General features: G+C 37.1%; 1 protein-coding gene across 3 annotated transcripts in view; it reads left to right on the forward strand.

Annotated features, from left to right (window-relative positions):
- DPP10 (dipeptidyl peptidase like 10) overlaps nt 1–16,083 on the forward strand; it is a 431,963-nt gene that overhangs the window by 315,345 nt on the left and 100,535 nt on the right. For all 3 annotated transcript variants that reach the window (XM_038143005.1, XM_038143003.1, XM_038143006.1), the window contains exon 5: nt 5,437–5,511. In XM_038143005.1, the coding sequence (XP_037998933.1) occupies nt 5,437–5,511 (75 nt within the window). The remainder of the gene's footprint in view (nt 1–5,436; nt 5,512–16,083) is intronic.

Genomic DNA, 16,083 nt, shown 5'->3' on the forward strand with positions numbered 1-16,083 from the left:
GATAGAAAATGTGTGTAGGGACTGTGCGTTCTACTGTGGAACTTTCCAAATGTGTTGAATTCTCTGAAAGAAACCTGCAGAAGTTTTGCCTTCATTTCTCCCTCATTAAAAAGCTGCAATAATTATGAAAGTGGTAAGACTTTTGTTAGCCCTCAGTTTCACTGCTCTTGTGGTGCATGTATTCAGATACCAGGCACACAGCCTAACAAACACTCAGGGTGCTCTGTCAGAAATGAGTCTACTGGGACTCCCCCGGGCTTTGGAGTGTGCACGATGGGATAAATTTTGAATCTGTTGTTTTGTTTTCAATACCAGGCGATACAAGTGGAATTGTTTTCGGTTTGTGAAAACTGTCCATCTGTACCCTTCTAACCCCCAGTAATTCCTGACTTGCTGTGCCCCTTGATTTCTGTGCCTTTCCTCAACTCTTTTCAAGCTCAAATGGAAAGTGCATCGTGGTGCACAGCAAACAATTATTGCTGAGTTTCAAACCTGTTTGCAGAGGCTTGTCAGGAGCATACCCTGCAGTCTGTTGTGTTGCTGTGTTACCTGAGGGTTAACAATTCCAGCACCTGGCATTGCAGAATTTTTGGGTCTAGATTAAATGCTCAGGTGACACAAGAAGCACTGCATTAAGAAACGTAACCTTGGAAACCCAAATTTTTCATCATTCCAATTATAGCACATTTTTCTAATTACAACCTGTCTTTCTCAGAGGTTGCCTGTTTCCAGCCCTGCTCTTTGGCTGGGCTCCACTCTTTGCTGCTTTCTCATGGTCCATCTTCTCCTTTCAGTCACAGCAGGGGCAGTGAAGGAGAATCCCATTGTTCCCTGGACTGCCAGTGCCTCCCAAAGGAACTGTGGCATGCCAAATGCCTTCTCCTCTTGCAGCTCCTGTAATTCCATCCTTCCTGACTCCTTCATGGCCATTTGGCCAATTCCTGTCTGATAAGTGGAGCTGGATACCTGTGAATGCTGATGAACCCCCATCCACTGAGATTCCGCTACACCATTAAGTTAAATTTCTGATACAGATGTAGATGTGCAACAGAGAGATGTATAATTTCCTGGTTGCCACCAAGATCTAAAGCAACATTCCTGAAGGTCTTAAAATATTTCATTCTGGATGAATATTAAAAAAAAAATTAAAAAAAATAAAGCCTAAATGTGTGTTAAGGGAGCGCTAAGAAGCTGGAGAATAACAGGAGTGTGGAAGATGAAAGTTTCTGGGGAAAATAGAAGCACAAGAAACTGAAACAGCAGGAGGGGTAAAACTAAAGGAAAAAACCAAACCAGACAATTAAGTAGACTCCACAAGAGTGAACATTTCTTTAAATCAGTTTTAGCTGTGATGTATTATTTTACTTAAAACCATCCAACTGAAACTATGGAAAAAGAATACTGTAAAGTATATGTGTTATAAAAGTATTTTTACAACTCTGGGCTAGACTGTATTACAGATAACTTCATCTGTTTGCTCTATACTGTGTTTTTTAAAGATTATCAAAAAGGCACTGATTTAAATATCATTAGTTAAAATTCTCAAAACCAATAACCCCAAAATTTTATAGTATGTGAAAGATGAAGAGAGTGACCAGTACATCACTAGCTCAGAACTAGAGTTTAAGAAAACAGGAGAAATAAAAAGAGCTTATACTACGGGCCCTTGCTGAGGATGCAGAGCCTGAACCAAGCCTAAAATTTCTCCTAAACACAATCATAACAGGTATTTTTAACAGGAAAACACACATAACATTGCAAAGTTAGAAAAAAAAAATGAAATATTGACATTGGAAATCAAACTTGAGAATATATTGTCCACTGGAATTCTATGTTCCATTTTAATCACCCATATGGAAAAGTGGAAAAAACCCAATTCTTCTTTTTCATGCAAAACTATGTTTTAGCAATACCTGAAAGGTGGGTGAGAGAAGGAAACTGGAAAGCTGAAAGAAAAAAGCCTGTTGAAATTCTGTCTTTTTGCCTGGATTTGTCTTTTACTGTTGCAATCTATGGTGGCAGTGGGACCACTGAGGTCATCACATCATGCATCACTGTCAGGAGAAGAATTAAAACTCTTATCACAGGAGGTATTTCAAAGAAACCTAGAAATCCAATATTTCATATGGCTGGACCTGACTTTACAGTCAGTGGGGGATTTGGTCGAGTGAGGAATGAAAGATCAGGTATAAGGATCATTTATGTCTGAAAAAGTGAAATTATGTTAAATGCAGCAATATAGGAAAGATGGCTGACAGCTGAGTGAATTAAGCAGGGATGACAGTGCACAAGTGTTAAAAAACCCCACATTTATTTTGTCTCAGAATTATGCAGTAGTGTGGACTGTGACCAATATAAGGATTACAGCAGTTTCTCCAGTCCAAGTGTTTTCTGCTTGTATAGAGCTGATGTTTTTCATAGGGATCTCAACGCTGGTTGGGGTTGGGTAGAGAGAAACAAGGAAACTCCCCTTTTAACTTGTGTTCTGCCTTTGGAAAGGGATTAGGCTGTGCATGGAGTGCACAGGGTTGGGCTGCCCCAGTCCTAACTGCTGATACTGAGCAGTGATGCGGAGGGAAACCAGCCCTGCTTCTGCATCCCTGGACTCAGCCTAATTAGGCAGCTCTGTTTCTCCCAGTTTCAGAGCTTATTTGTCCAAAATTCCATTTCTTAGAGATCAAGCACAGCAAACCCATAGGGTTATAGTCACGTGGGGCAGCATTTAGGTCTGTCTTGCTTAATGAAGGCTAAATAACTCCTGACAAAGCAAGAAGCTTGAGAAATTGGGGGAATGCAGACCCATGGAACAACCATCCCCCAGATAACAAGACACCTGAGGGTTTTTAATTCCTAGTATATTTCCAATGTGGTATTTCCTCAACACTTCCTTTTAAATTTAGAAATGTGTTCTCCTGAGAAGAGAACAAACCCTTGGGGTCAGAGTCCTCACAAGCTTCTTTTTAATGAATAAATTTGTCTAACCCCTGTAGAGAGTGGCCCAATAGATGATCTCCCTGAAGTTTGTGTGGCATACATCTCATCTCCTACAGCAGAGACTGAAACTTTCTTTTAAGCCCTTCACCAGCTGGTCTAATCTCCTCAGCCGTGGGGTCAGGCAGCTGATGGTTGATGAAATCCCTCAGACATGGTTGTAGGGGGGAAAAAAGAAATCTGTCTTTTGTTTCAGTGACTCACATATTGTGAGTTTACTTGCAGGAAGAATGAGTCAGGTGATTTAGGTTTCTGTTTTTAATCTCTAAGGGCTTTTTCTCCTGTGCATATAAGTAGGAGTTTCTGAATTAATTGCCAAAATTGTGCTTGTCTTTACCAAAAAAAAGCCCTTCAAAACCAAAATTTTAAGGAAAGTGTTATCACTTCAAGTCACTTAAATCTCTCTGCAATTCTCTTAGAATGAAACATCTATTTTATTAAAGGCTTGATTGTAAATCAGGCTTAAATAAAAGGGCTAATAATGTTTTTATAATAATTTAAAGAAATCAGCGTTGCTGTTAGCTTTGGCAATGAGCACATGATTTCTCCTGGTCTAATTTTCAGTTTCTTATTTCTGAGGTAAAACATTAAAAAGTATGACACATTTTTATACTCCTTTTACCAGGAATTATGCCATTGTGCTAACAAAAAGAAAACTATTTTGCCCAAACCCATCACCATGCAGTTTTTTGCACTGAATGTACACCTTTTGTCTGGAGGCAAATAAAATTTTGCAGGTGAGTGCAAGCTGAATAAACAAGGTTAGTGGGATTCAAAAGACTTTAAATTTCAAATCCACAACACTCTGTACTTGAATATGCAAGTAGCTCTGGCTGGTATTGCCTGGAAGTGCCAATAGCTTGCAGCTGAGCTGCTCGGGTGTTTGCAGGGGGAGCCTCATTACCTTTGTGGTGGCACCATCAGGGACTGCAGATTCTTGCTAAATCTGTGAACTGGTAGGAGCTGCACTCCCTGGGAGTGAATTTGGAAAGTTGCCTGGGTTATGTAGTGCTGAACACTGAGGTAGTGGGGCAATAATTAATAAACTGCTAGAAAGGAGACAAATTTGACATCTGAAAATATTTTCAGCGAAGTGCCAGGAGAAGGTAATGTTACTCATAGACTAACATAGTCTCAGCTTAAAGATGGTTAACTCATAAAAGCAAATTTGGGCACAGTAGAAATCTGTTCTGGATGCTTTGTAGATGTAAAAGGATTGTTTAAGATGTGTTATCTTTTTTTTTTTTTCCTTCTCAAGACTGCAGAATTATCCTCTGACTTTTGATTCTGTTATGCTGCTGAATCAAAGAATTTCTCTTCAAAAAGACTTTTCCCTTTAATTCTTTTGGATAGCTTGATTGTTACTGTATTACCAAGGAACCTGAGTTTAATATGTGTACCAAAATATGGCATCTTTTCAGTTTATTGGAAGCTCTTTTTTTTCCAGGTATAGCTCCTTAGCTACTCTGAATGTAATCGTTTGTGAGTTCCTGCTTGTATACCTTTAAGCCCCTGTTGAATTCATTGGTTTAGTGGTGGGATTAGGCTGAGCAGAACAAGATCCTTAAGAAATCAAATAGTGGATAGATCTTGTCCTACATAGCTTTTTTTAAAATTTATTTTAATTTTATGGCTTTGTGGTTCTGTTATTTTTTTGCTGTCCTACTTTTTTTCCATTCTTATCTATGTTTTTTATTTCTTGCTTTTCCTTTCATTCTGCTAATAGATGTCTTGAGATTAATTTAAAATTACTTCCTTCAGTGCCCTTTAAAGCACATTCTTATCTTTCTCATGCAGTAGATGCATTAAATTATTTCTGACATCAACATTACCCCTTGATGAAATTACAATCTTGAATTCAATTGGGTGTCATGTAGTCTTGAGTGGATGTAAAGCATTATTAGTTTTATAATGTTACCTTATGTTTCACTTTTCTCTCTGCTAAGAATTTTCTTTATTTTAAGAAAGGTTTTTGCTTTGGCTCAAGTTGTTTTGCGAAATGTTTGTATATGTGGTGTTAAAAGAAAAGCAGTAGAGATGTAGTGCACACCTATTCTTTTTCTTGCATATTATCTCTAAATCCAGCCTATTGATGAATCTCCTTTTTAATCCATCCAACCAAATTGTCTTCCTTCATTCTCTGGGAATGACTTTGTAATAGTTGTTATCCTTGAAGATAGTGCTTGTAGTGATGACAAAAAACTCATCAGCCTCTCATTGGTATTTAATGTTGAAGCCAGATTCTTCTGTTGCAATTGTGCTAATACCAGCTAATTAGACTAAGAATTATTTAGTGAGTCCTTCTTTTGTGGAAATGACATTGGTTTTCTTAACCAATTCTATCTTGTGAATGGGAAGCTCTTAAATGAGCTGTAGGAAAATTTGGGAAAGGGGGTCTTACTACTTTTCTACTGCTAGCTCACTTTTACCATTACTTCATTGCAGGTAACCTTCAAAGCATCAAGATACTCTGTTTCACCAGACTTAAGATTTGTTCTTCTGGCATATGATGTTAAACAGGTAAGCCAAGCCTTCCTAATCAAAGAGCCTCTAAATCAAAACTCCAAAATCTTTGTTGCTGTGTATGTTTCTTTTGTAATTCCACATATTATGACTTGTGTATTTGATTTCTCTTTCCAAAACCTGCTGATTCTGTGGTGGGGAAGTTTGTATTTAGATGTGTGTGGAGGGTTGTCTGGTTCTCAGGAAGGTAAATTGCCATGGCTCCTCTGAAGTATCATGCTGGTTTTGGCAGTATAAGTTTTCTAACCCTTAAACTGCTCTGTTTTTGCCTGTTTATGTGCAATCCTATTTTTGATATTCCTTCTGTTTTAAACAGCTGCACTGGTAATTTATGAACTATTCAAAACAAAAGGTCTAGGCTGATTCACGTCATGGAATATTTATTGTTGGCTTCAGGAGTCTGAAGTGTGATAGTCTGGAAGCCTGTATAATGCAGTGTATTCTTTGTTTCTTATAGTATTTAGAGGCTTTGGGAGGCTATTACATTGTCAAAAAGAGTTTCGATCAATAATACCATGTAGAGTTTTCTAAGATAAATCTTGTAACACAGAAAGAAAAGAAAAAAAAAAAAGCTTTATGAAGTTCCTCTGTGTATATTCGTGCTTGTATAAAAAGTGCTACTGAAATATGAACTACTCTTCATAAAATAATAGTTCTGGGTTGATGAACTTGGTGGTTACTTGAATATGTTTGGGTTGTTTTGTTTGTTCTAACAGTGTTGATATAAAGTGATTTGTTAACTTGCTATTACATCCAAATAGGGTTTTCATCTACCAGTTCTGTTGGATTCCAGATCAAGCTCTCCTTACAATATGCATATATCAGTAGGAAAGAGCTGCTGTTGTTCAGTTCACTGTTTTTTTGGTGAAGGGTTCCAGTTTTATTCTGTCGGAAAAATACATGCTCTTCGCTACTTCCCTTCTTGATTGCTTCTTATTTTGTGAAAGAGTTTAATAATCCCTCATACTGACTTGATTCCTCATTTTTTCTATTGAATTTTTGATTTTGGATGGGGTTTTTTTTCCCCCCTTTGTTTGAAATTTTCTTGGTACCAACATATATAGCGGATAAAGGTAAATAAGGAAAATGTGAAAGTATCTGTCACACTTTATTGCATCTAAATGTGTTAACACCATGGTAGAGATGGTCCATTGACAAGCAGAGAGCTCTCAGGTTATGCTAATTCCATCAAATTCAGTATTTCGGTCTTGGTTTCATTGCAAAAAGAAGCTTTTCTGTCCTTCTACAGTGAAGTTACATAGAGGGAAGAGGTTTGCAGCATCTATATTTTCCATCTAGAGGTTTTTGCTCAACTGTGTTGACAAGAAGTAATTAAAATGAGAAATGAAGAGGGGCTGGCCAGCAGTTTGTGGTGGCAGTCCTGGGTGCCTTTGGCTGAGGCTCATGTCACTTAGACTGCTCCAGCTGAGTGCGTGGCTTTCAAACCAGAAATGTGCTGTGAGTGTTGTCTTCTACAAGTGGTGGTCCTAAAACTCATAATAGCTGGATGTTGTCTCTCAGATGTAAATAATACCTCAGCTCCTGAATGTGTTGCTTAAGGTGGAAGGAAGAAGCACCGAAAATTGTGTAAGATAATTTATTCAGACGTTGCAAAAAATGTTATTGTGAATAACTGGGGAAAGTCTTTTATTTTTTCCTCCAAATTTTCTAACTTTTGGGATATTTTTTAGACTGGTAAGGCACTTTTGTTTCCTCCAAATCTGTTGGAGAAAAGGTATGCAAAGCCTGTAAATTTCTTTCCAACTAATGCCTCTGAATTACATCAAGGGTTAAGTTAGTGTTCATAATTCTTGTGGTTTAGGATTTTTTTTTCTCAGTTAGAGCCAGACTTACTGCATCTGGAGGAGAGGAAATCTGCCTGTCTACCTTTCTTTTTCCCCCTAGCTGCTAAGTATAAATTATATAAATTTATTGACTATAAAATTAAAATCAATACTAAGCAGCATAACTTAATTGGAGAATTTCCAATTAGTTTTGGTAGCACCAGGCCAGATTCTTTCTTCATGCCTCTTTTGAATGTAACTTTTTATGAAGCTGGGGATTTCCTTACTGTCAAAGTTATAGCACATGGTTGAGTCTAATAATACCCAGTTCAAAGAACCACAAGGAAATTTTATATTAAGTATTTAGTTGATCTCTCCATCTGCTATAAATTGCCACAGATCTCTGGACCTTATGTTTGCCCCTATTTTTCCTTCTTTAATAAGATTTAGGTGTATAATTGTCCTGCAATGTATTTGATGGGATTTCTGCTTTTGAAGACTGTGAAGACTTTGGGTTTTTAAAATTATAATGGTTGTTTACATACATCAATCTGTGTTCTTTGCAACATACAGTAATACAGCTGGAACAGATTTATTAATCAACAGTTTTATAAATAAGCTAGTGTGTTTCAGCTGAGCAGATTGGAGGGAAATAGAGACAAACACTTCTTCAAGACATTTTGTCATGAAATTGTAAATTAGAAACAAGGTTATTTTGATGTTTGGATTAAAATTAAATGTTAAATTAAATAGTTGAATATTTATTTTACTGTTGTCAGCATTTTCTTTAATCTATTTTATGCTTGGAATGGCAAACTTTAATTAAATTTGCAGTTGTTTCAGCACAATTAAGAATATCTTCTATGCATAACGAAACATAAATCTGCATGAAAATAAACCATCTTTGAATACAAAAGTAATAATTGTATCATTTAAATTACACTTAATACAAGGATGAAAACCATTTCATGTGGCATAGCAGCTGGTTTGGTAGAGCTCTATGAAAATATTATGGAAGAAAGCTCTATTGCTGAGGAACTGGAGGTGTTGTACACTGATTTTTGGATGTCAGGCTCCCTCCAGCTCCTTCCCAGCAGGTCACAGAACACAAGCCCTGGGGCTGCCTGGTGGTTCCTGTTGGAACACAAGGTGGTGGTGATTGTTGAGGTCCTTTCTGTGTGTTCTTTGCTGCAGTACTCCATCATTCTTCACATTCTGGATTGCTTTTCACCAATTCTCTAAGGTTTCTGACTTTCCAAAGCTTCCATGGCTCAGCTGCAGTGTACATGGTCTTTCTGTCTGTAGTTCACCATAATTTGGTCAGCGTCGCTGAAAAAGTCTCGTTGTGCGAGGCAGCAGATCAGAAATAGAAACTAATTTGGAAATGAGCTCAGACATCCTTGCTGGATGTCAGGCCATCCTCATTCTTCTGGGACAGTGGGAAGACAGCACCAGGGAAACTATTGTACCTATTGTATGCAGGGAGGGGACAGTTTTGCAGGGCTGTATCTTTTTGATCTTCCTTTGAAGATTGTCAAGGTGTGAGCAAAGAATGTGACACTCTGGGTGACAGCATATCTAAGCCAGCTGAGATTTCAAGAGGAAAGATTATTTCACTATTGCTTTCAATAAGGACTGTGTTAAAATGGTATTTTAAACTTTTCTCACTCTTCTGGTGGTGTAATTCACAACTACCAAAATCTGATTTATAGTTTTGCTAAGGAAATGGAAATCAGACATTCTGTTCTTGTGTTAATGGTAAAGAATGGGGCAGTGAATTTGCAGAAGAGGGAGAATTAAGGTCCTAAGAAATTCTTTAACCATTAGGACACCTCCGTGTTAACTTGGTATCACATCCCTCAGCAGACTGTCCCTGCTTGTCCCTGGACTCCACATGAAATAAAAAAAAAGCTTTATTCCAGATATTAGTGAGTTTTTGCTCAGACATTATGTGCATGTTCTCCCAGTGCTCTTGCTAGAGCGTAATTTGCCACAGAAGAGTAAATGAAGTAGATGAGATCATTTCCTCTCATTCCTCATGTGATTAAATCCTTGTGATTTTTTTTTCCTCTCCCTGCAAACAAACTGTTCTTTCCTTTTCCCTGCTTTCAAAGCCCTTTTGAATGCCAAGCTTCAGGAATTTTTCCTACTTTAGTTTCTTTTCTATTAATAAGGCATCATCTTCTGTTTTCAGTACAGGATAATTATGTGTGAATTTTTTTAGCTCTTGGTTCAGAAATGTGCTTAAAAACAGATTAAAGTTCAGCTCTAGTTTAGAACCATGAGCATTCAAATACTATCTAAAAAAGGAAGTCTTTTCCTGAATTAGGACTTCAAAGAAGTAATCTTTTTTAGCTAGAGAATTTTAATAAAACAATATGTATAGCTTAAAAGAAATAGGTTTTAACACTTCTTATGGTATGATCAGAATGAAGACTAACTCAATACTCTTCAGAAAGGAAGGCGAAAAATAATTTTAGATCTAAGTGTCACTCATCCAGTATAAATACTTTAACAGTGTATCTGAATATTTTCAGTTTAATGTATTAAAGACAAGATTCCAACATGGCATTTGAAGCAAAGAACCCCCAAGTTACTTTCTGCTGTGTGCTGATTCCTGTCATCAATTTGCTGCTATAATATCTATTTTTAGAGGATAATGACTGGGAGTACTGACCACGGTCTACAGCAAATGAAGGACAAACAAGTGACATTCTAATCAAGCTTTTAGAATTGCCTCTGGTACTGACTTACTCAAGTGCACTGAAAGGATCTTCAGGAGTTTGTCTGCAAATTAGGAGAATCTATGAGGGGAAGAACTCACTGAAGTCTTAAATTATGAGTATGTGTTCTGCATTAGAAGATTATCTTTCTTCCAAGCAGGTGGAAACTAAATTCTGAGTTGTCAGTAAACCTCTGGGTCGGTGAAATTTAATTGTGGATTTTTGTTCTGAAAAAGTTAAAAGGTAAAGAAACTGCCTTGCACCATGTCTTATTTTTAATCACAACACTGGTTTTAGCATGTGCAGGTGTTTTCAAGACATTTTATCCAGTGCTTGTGGAAGTCCGACTGTGAGGAGCATGATCTGCGCATCAGCCAAGGCTTGGAAACACACATAACAAAGATGAAATGAAATCTGTCACCTAGCACAAAACAGCATTTTCTCAACAAGATTATTTCGTACAAAGGAATAACAAAAGACTTTTTAAACCAGCAATGGTCTGGGCAACAATATTTTATGTAGTGCTCTCTATGAAGTAAAGATCTGATATAAAATTCATTCTATCACCTTTTTCCTCCAGAAATGCATGTTTCTTTAGATAAACCTGTTTTTCATGTGTATTTCTGCAGGTCCTCAGGGTAATCTTTCATCTCTCATTTGTTCATTTTGAGATGAGTCCAGAAGCAAATCATGCATGTGCAGAGTCCTAACTTACAAGATCGTAAATAAAAGTCTGATCTTGACATGACTTTCCCATTCATCTTTATCTCTTGTCAAGAACATGAAAGACCAATTTTTATCAGCTTTAGGGCAGCAAGAAAAAAAATAGGAAGGGATTTTTAGGAGAGATCCACCCCCAAAATCTGAGCTTATTTCTTGCAAATTGTTTTTGTGATGTATTTTATTCCTCTCTTAGGTATGACAAGACTGGGTGCTTAAAAGGTCAGATATTGAGCAATTTGTGGAAATAGGCTGCTCAAATTTTTGCCTCTTCAAGGCTGTTGTTTTACTTCGAGTTGAAGTTTTAGATGGACAGAGTCTGGTAATATAACAGCTAGAGCTGTAGGCTTTCTTGGCATAGTGCTCTTCTTTTTCATATATTTGACTTTATAGAGCTCCACAGCTAAACAAGGCATTTTAAAGATATAAAAAGCCAAGGTCTTTGCCTGAGGAGATGATGTGCTTTGTTGTAAAATCTGGCAAAATGAATTTTATGATACCACCACTGTCATGAATTATCCTTCAGGAGTGAGTATTCATGTGAATACCCAGTGTCCCACTTCTATCCAGGATTTTATCTAAATTATGTGGCAAAATGCAATAGCAACCAGCGCCCATAAATGAATGATGGGGAAAATAGAGTCTACTTTATGGTGAGAATCATGGACACTGATGTTTGTTTTGTATTTGTCTGAAAAACAGACTTCACCTTTTATTCCTGTGGAGTTATAGTCCTTTAAGGGCTTGCCTTCAGTCCATCAGACAGCTTACTGCCTCACCACTTACTAGAAGTAGCAGACTTATACATATCTGCACATATCTGCAATACTGTGTAAAAATTATTGTTGTGTTAGTGATGGGACGTTGGGGATGCTCTCTGCCAGGGCGTTACTGTGGTGGCCGACAGGACAGGACTGGAACTGTCACAACTTTTTTTTCCTCTAAAAATGAAAAATTGAACTAAACAGATGGGAAAGTGGATTACTATTTGGATGCTTCCACTGTTTCTTTACATTTAATAAGGTAATATCACTTGTCACATACTAGTCCTTATGCATCCACTTCCTGTTTTTCATGAGGGATGTGTTGATTCATATATGCAAGTTCAGCCTAATGTAGCAGTTTAAAAAAATAGATCACTTTTCCTAAAAAACCACATGAGGCAGGGTGTTGCTGCTTTTCAAGTAGCTTACTGAGTTTTTCTGTTCTGTTTGTGCTTACAGGATTGCTGCTCAACCTCAAGTTTTAGAAGTAAGCAAAATAAATAATTCTAATTAAGGTAGAAGATGGCTTTTTTCCCTTGTTCAGAGTTGCCAGAGCTGAAGAATCTGAATTCATGTTTCAGGTTCTTGTTCAAAGCCAGTATTGAAAAAGAAGATTGTACTTTGCTGTTGTTCAGTAAGAATGAAGGCATTTAGCTTTTCAAAGAAAATGTTTATTGACAGAAAAAGTATTTCTTTTCAATAGTATTGTCATTCCTATCAAGTATGAATACTGTTATTTCAGGAGGACCTAGGTGGTGCCCAGCTGAGATCCAGCAGCTTAGAAACTCAGTCTTAACAGAACTCTGATTTTCAGAGTGGTTGTATTCCTACATCCCACAATAATCCGTGGGGACTGGAATCCCACTGTGCTAATGCTATAGAAACAGGCAATATTACACTATTTAAGTCAGCAGTTCACCTAATCTATGGACAATTTATTCTATAAAGCCTAAATTCTGCCTTCTGCTGTGAAACTGGCAACTGTCACATCCTCCCTGTTCCTTCCTTGTGCATGGATAATGTGCAGAAATGACCCAGAAATGTCCATTGCGGGTGGAGGGTTTGTCTGTCACAGCCCACTGACAGAAAACCCAGTGTCTTAAAGGTGTTGGGGTTTTCTCTGTTGCTTTGTGATGTTTTTAAATCCACATATCTCTTCTATGTGCTGGAAACATGTACAACTGAAAGCCAGTTATACACTGGTAATGTAGTGTTTGGGGCTTTCTATAAGATAGGGTAGAAATGTGGTTTTTTTTATCAAAATATATGATAAAAAGTCTTCCTCAACAGTGCTGAATGGAAAAAAAAAAAAAACCAAAAAAAACCACAACAAGAGTCTGGTTTAATAAAAGAAAAACAAGCAAGGAGAGCCTGAATAAATAACAGGACAAGGACTGTTGGGAGCCCCAATTGGGGACTGTGTTAGTAGTTGTTAAAGGCTGGAAGAGCTGAACAGAGCTTTAATTTGGACTGGGATCTGCCAGAGTTTCGCCACAAACTAGACTCAACTGGTACACCCACCTGTTTTTAGTAATTCTATATTCTGTGCTCCTGAAACATAATTCCCTTCCTCTCTACCAAAACAATAAGGAATAAAAGAATGTTTTCTACATCTTTCAGTTTTGACAGGTTTTACCCTGAGCCTGAATCATTGCTATTTCAACTGCTACTCCTATTGATTTCTCAAATACAAGAGCTGGCTCACATCAAATACTGTGAACAAACTTCTGAGGAGCAAAATCATTTCATGGGTCTGACTGTCCCCTTATGTTAAAACGTTTTACTGAAAATGCCATGTATGTTTTATCTGATGTAGATATCCTCATTTTCTATAGTGACTAATTTCAGGTCTAACTTAGACACCCTCTTTTCATATGGACTACTAATAAACAAGAGAGAATTACCTAAAAAAAACAGTCCTCTAAGCACATGCCTGCAGTCCAGTTCATGGGTTCAATACACTTAAAAAATCCATTTTAAACAATGAGCTTTTTTTGCTTTTATTTCATTTTTCATAATAGTGTCTCTCTGAAATTCAATAATAATGTATCTTACTGAGAAATGTGATATGCATTATAGCTTTCTCATTAAGCTTTTAAATAAGATACCATTAGTATTGATGAATGTAATCCCAAATGGTCACTTAATCTTAAAATTGTCATTGATCACACATTCAGAATTTTAGTCTTGCAGCCAAAATAGTACATATTGTCAGTGGTCATGAATTTTATACCAATAGCAATTAACATCTTTCTTTGGATGCAGTGTTATGAATTAGATTTACAAACTAGGAATGACTTAGTGAATTTCTGGTTGTTGGGTTTTTTCCTTAACAACATTTGCTAAAGAATCTTTTCAGATGTATTGACATATGAAATAGAATGCTTAAGCACAGTCTAGAAACCCAAAGTTGTCATCTTTTAAAATATTTTGGTTTTGACTTTTCATGGAAATTAAGAGGCAGAGTGATTGCACAATATTCACTGATGAGCTAGCCTGTGGTTAGTCACCCTAACAGTGGAGTTTGCTTTTACTAATATCTTCAGAAAAACTGGACCAAATATCTTTGTAAAGGAGCCATGGTGGTTTTCACAGGGTAAATGTGCCATAGAATCATAGAATGGTTTGGGTAGAAAGGGATCCTGAAGATGATCTCACTCCAACCCCTGCCATGGCCAGGGACACCTTCCACTAGCCCAGGTGCTCAGCCCCATCCAACCCGGCCTTGAACACTTCCAGCCATGGGGCGGGGATGATACATAAGAATGTATTTAAATATACGTATATATGCTTATATTTAAGTAAATATCAACTGAACATTTGTTTAAAATATCCTAGAATTTAAGTAACAATACAAAGTAGAAGTATATACAAAGCAAAAGAGGGTAATACCTCTCCAGTCTTGTCTGTGCTCTCATACATCCATTGACTGAACTCTGTCAGCGACGCTGTCTTGAAACCAAAACTCCAAAATATAATCTGCGGTTCTTATTTCCGTTGTTAAATACAATCAAGCCTAATTAGACTTTGCCCAGAGAAGCTGTGCGCTTTCAGGGCCTGGTTGGATCAAGCCTTGGTCTGGATTCAGGGCTGATCCTGCTTTGTTGAGGGAGTTCAGCTGATGGCTTCCTGAGATCTTTCACTGTGGCTGAGTTTGTGAGTCAGCACCATCACACCAGGAGTGTTCCCCCTTGAGATAAAGATTCCCAAGTTTAAAAAAAAAAACCCAAACAAACATTATATTTTAGAACAGCTTCCAAGAAGGAAAGCAAATGTCAAGTATCTACCCAAATGTTCAGTTTCATAAAGATTCAAATAATATGTAAATATTCCTTAAGCTATTTTCAATAATTTGATCTATACTCTTCTGTTAGGATTAGGTTTGTAATCTCCAGGCATTTCCATGTCTTTGTGTCTATTACAAATCTCATCTTTTGTTGCTCCAGACACATGAACAGAGACAGTTCTCTCTGTAACAATCATGTTTGGTTGGAAGAAATCCTGAAATATTTCTCTGCTGAAAAAATGAGGAAAATCAGAAAAAGGGAAAACCTAAGCTTTTACCAAAGGTTCACAATCACTTTTTGTTATGATTAAGTATCAAACAGGCTGGCCAAATCTGGAAGCCAATTATTCTAAAATGTGAGAGGGGAAAAAACCAAATATGCTTTTCAATTATTCTGCATAATTCCGTCTCTATCAGCAGTGCACATTGAATAATAATGAAATTTTGCTTAAAATAGGTTGGGGAAAAAAAATGTAACTTGAAAAAAAATCATAGCGTGATCTTATGAATTGCAGCTTATTTTTAATTCTGAACAATAGGTTCCTGGTCAGAAGAATAATATACACAAACTGAAAGTGTAACTATGATATACGTAGCAAATGTTTCTGGTCTTGAAAAAGAGAAATTTTGTGTTGTGCATTAACTCAAACTTTTTCAGCAGGGGTGAAGTGTAAGCCTTTTTTGTTTGCATGTTTTTCATAAGCACAAGAAACTCAAGTGTGTTGACATCTTAAAATCCTTGCACTGTTCTGGAAGAAATTAGTCACTTCAAAGACAAGTTCAAGTATCAATACCTGTAACAATGGTAAATGGTCCAAAATATGAGGAAAAATTGTTTAAAAGCTGTCCCATGAAGAATGTCTGCTCTTCCCAAATGTCAAGATCCTTCCAAGAAGGATTGAGAACCTAGAGGGTGCCATGGGTGCTCCAGAGCTGCTTGTCACACTTCAGAGAACCAGTGCAAGCACATCAGAATTTAATTTTCTTCCACAATCTGACACTTTCACTGCACAGGAAATAGCATTAACTTTATATTCAAGTAGCCATCATTATCTAGCAGGATCCTCAAGTGCTTATCACTTCTGAACTTGATGAAAATGCAATTAAAGTCGATGGAACTTTTTCCATTGTCTCTAAAATGGACTTTTGGATTAGCCCTTGTCCACCTATCAACAAATGTAATAAAGTCATCTCCATAGTGTGACAGCAGCAGCCATGTGGACAATGAATAAGGCACAGGATTTTCAGCAGGATCTCGTAGAGGATTTATCAATGTTTGCAGCAGCTCATCT

Source organism: Motacilla alba, chromosome 7 (genome assembly GCF_015832195.1).
Source record: "Motacilla alba alba isolate MOTALB_02 chromosome 7, Motacilla_alba_V1.0_pri, whole genome shotgun sequence".
In the NCBI taxonomy this organism is placed as follows: Eukaryota; Metazoa; Chordata; class Aves; order Passeriformes; family Motacillidae; genus Motacilla; species Motacilla alba.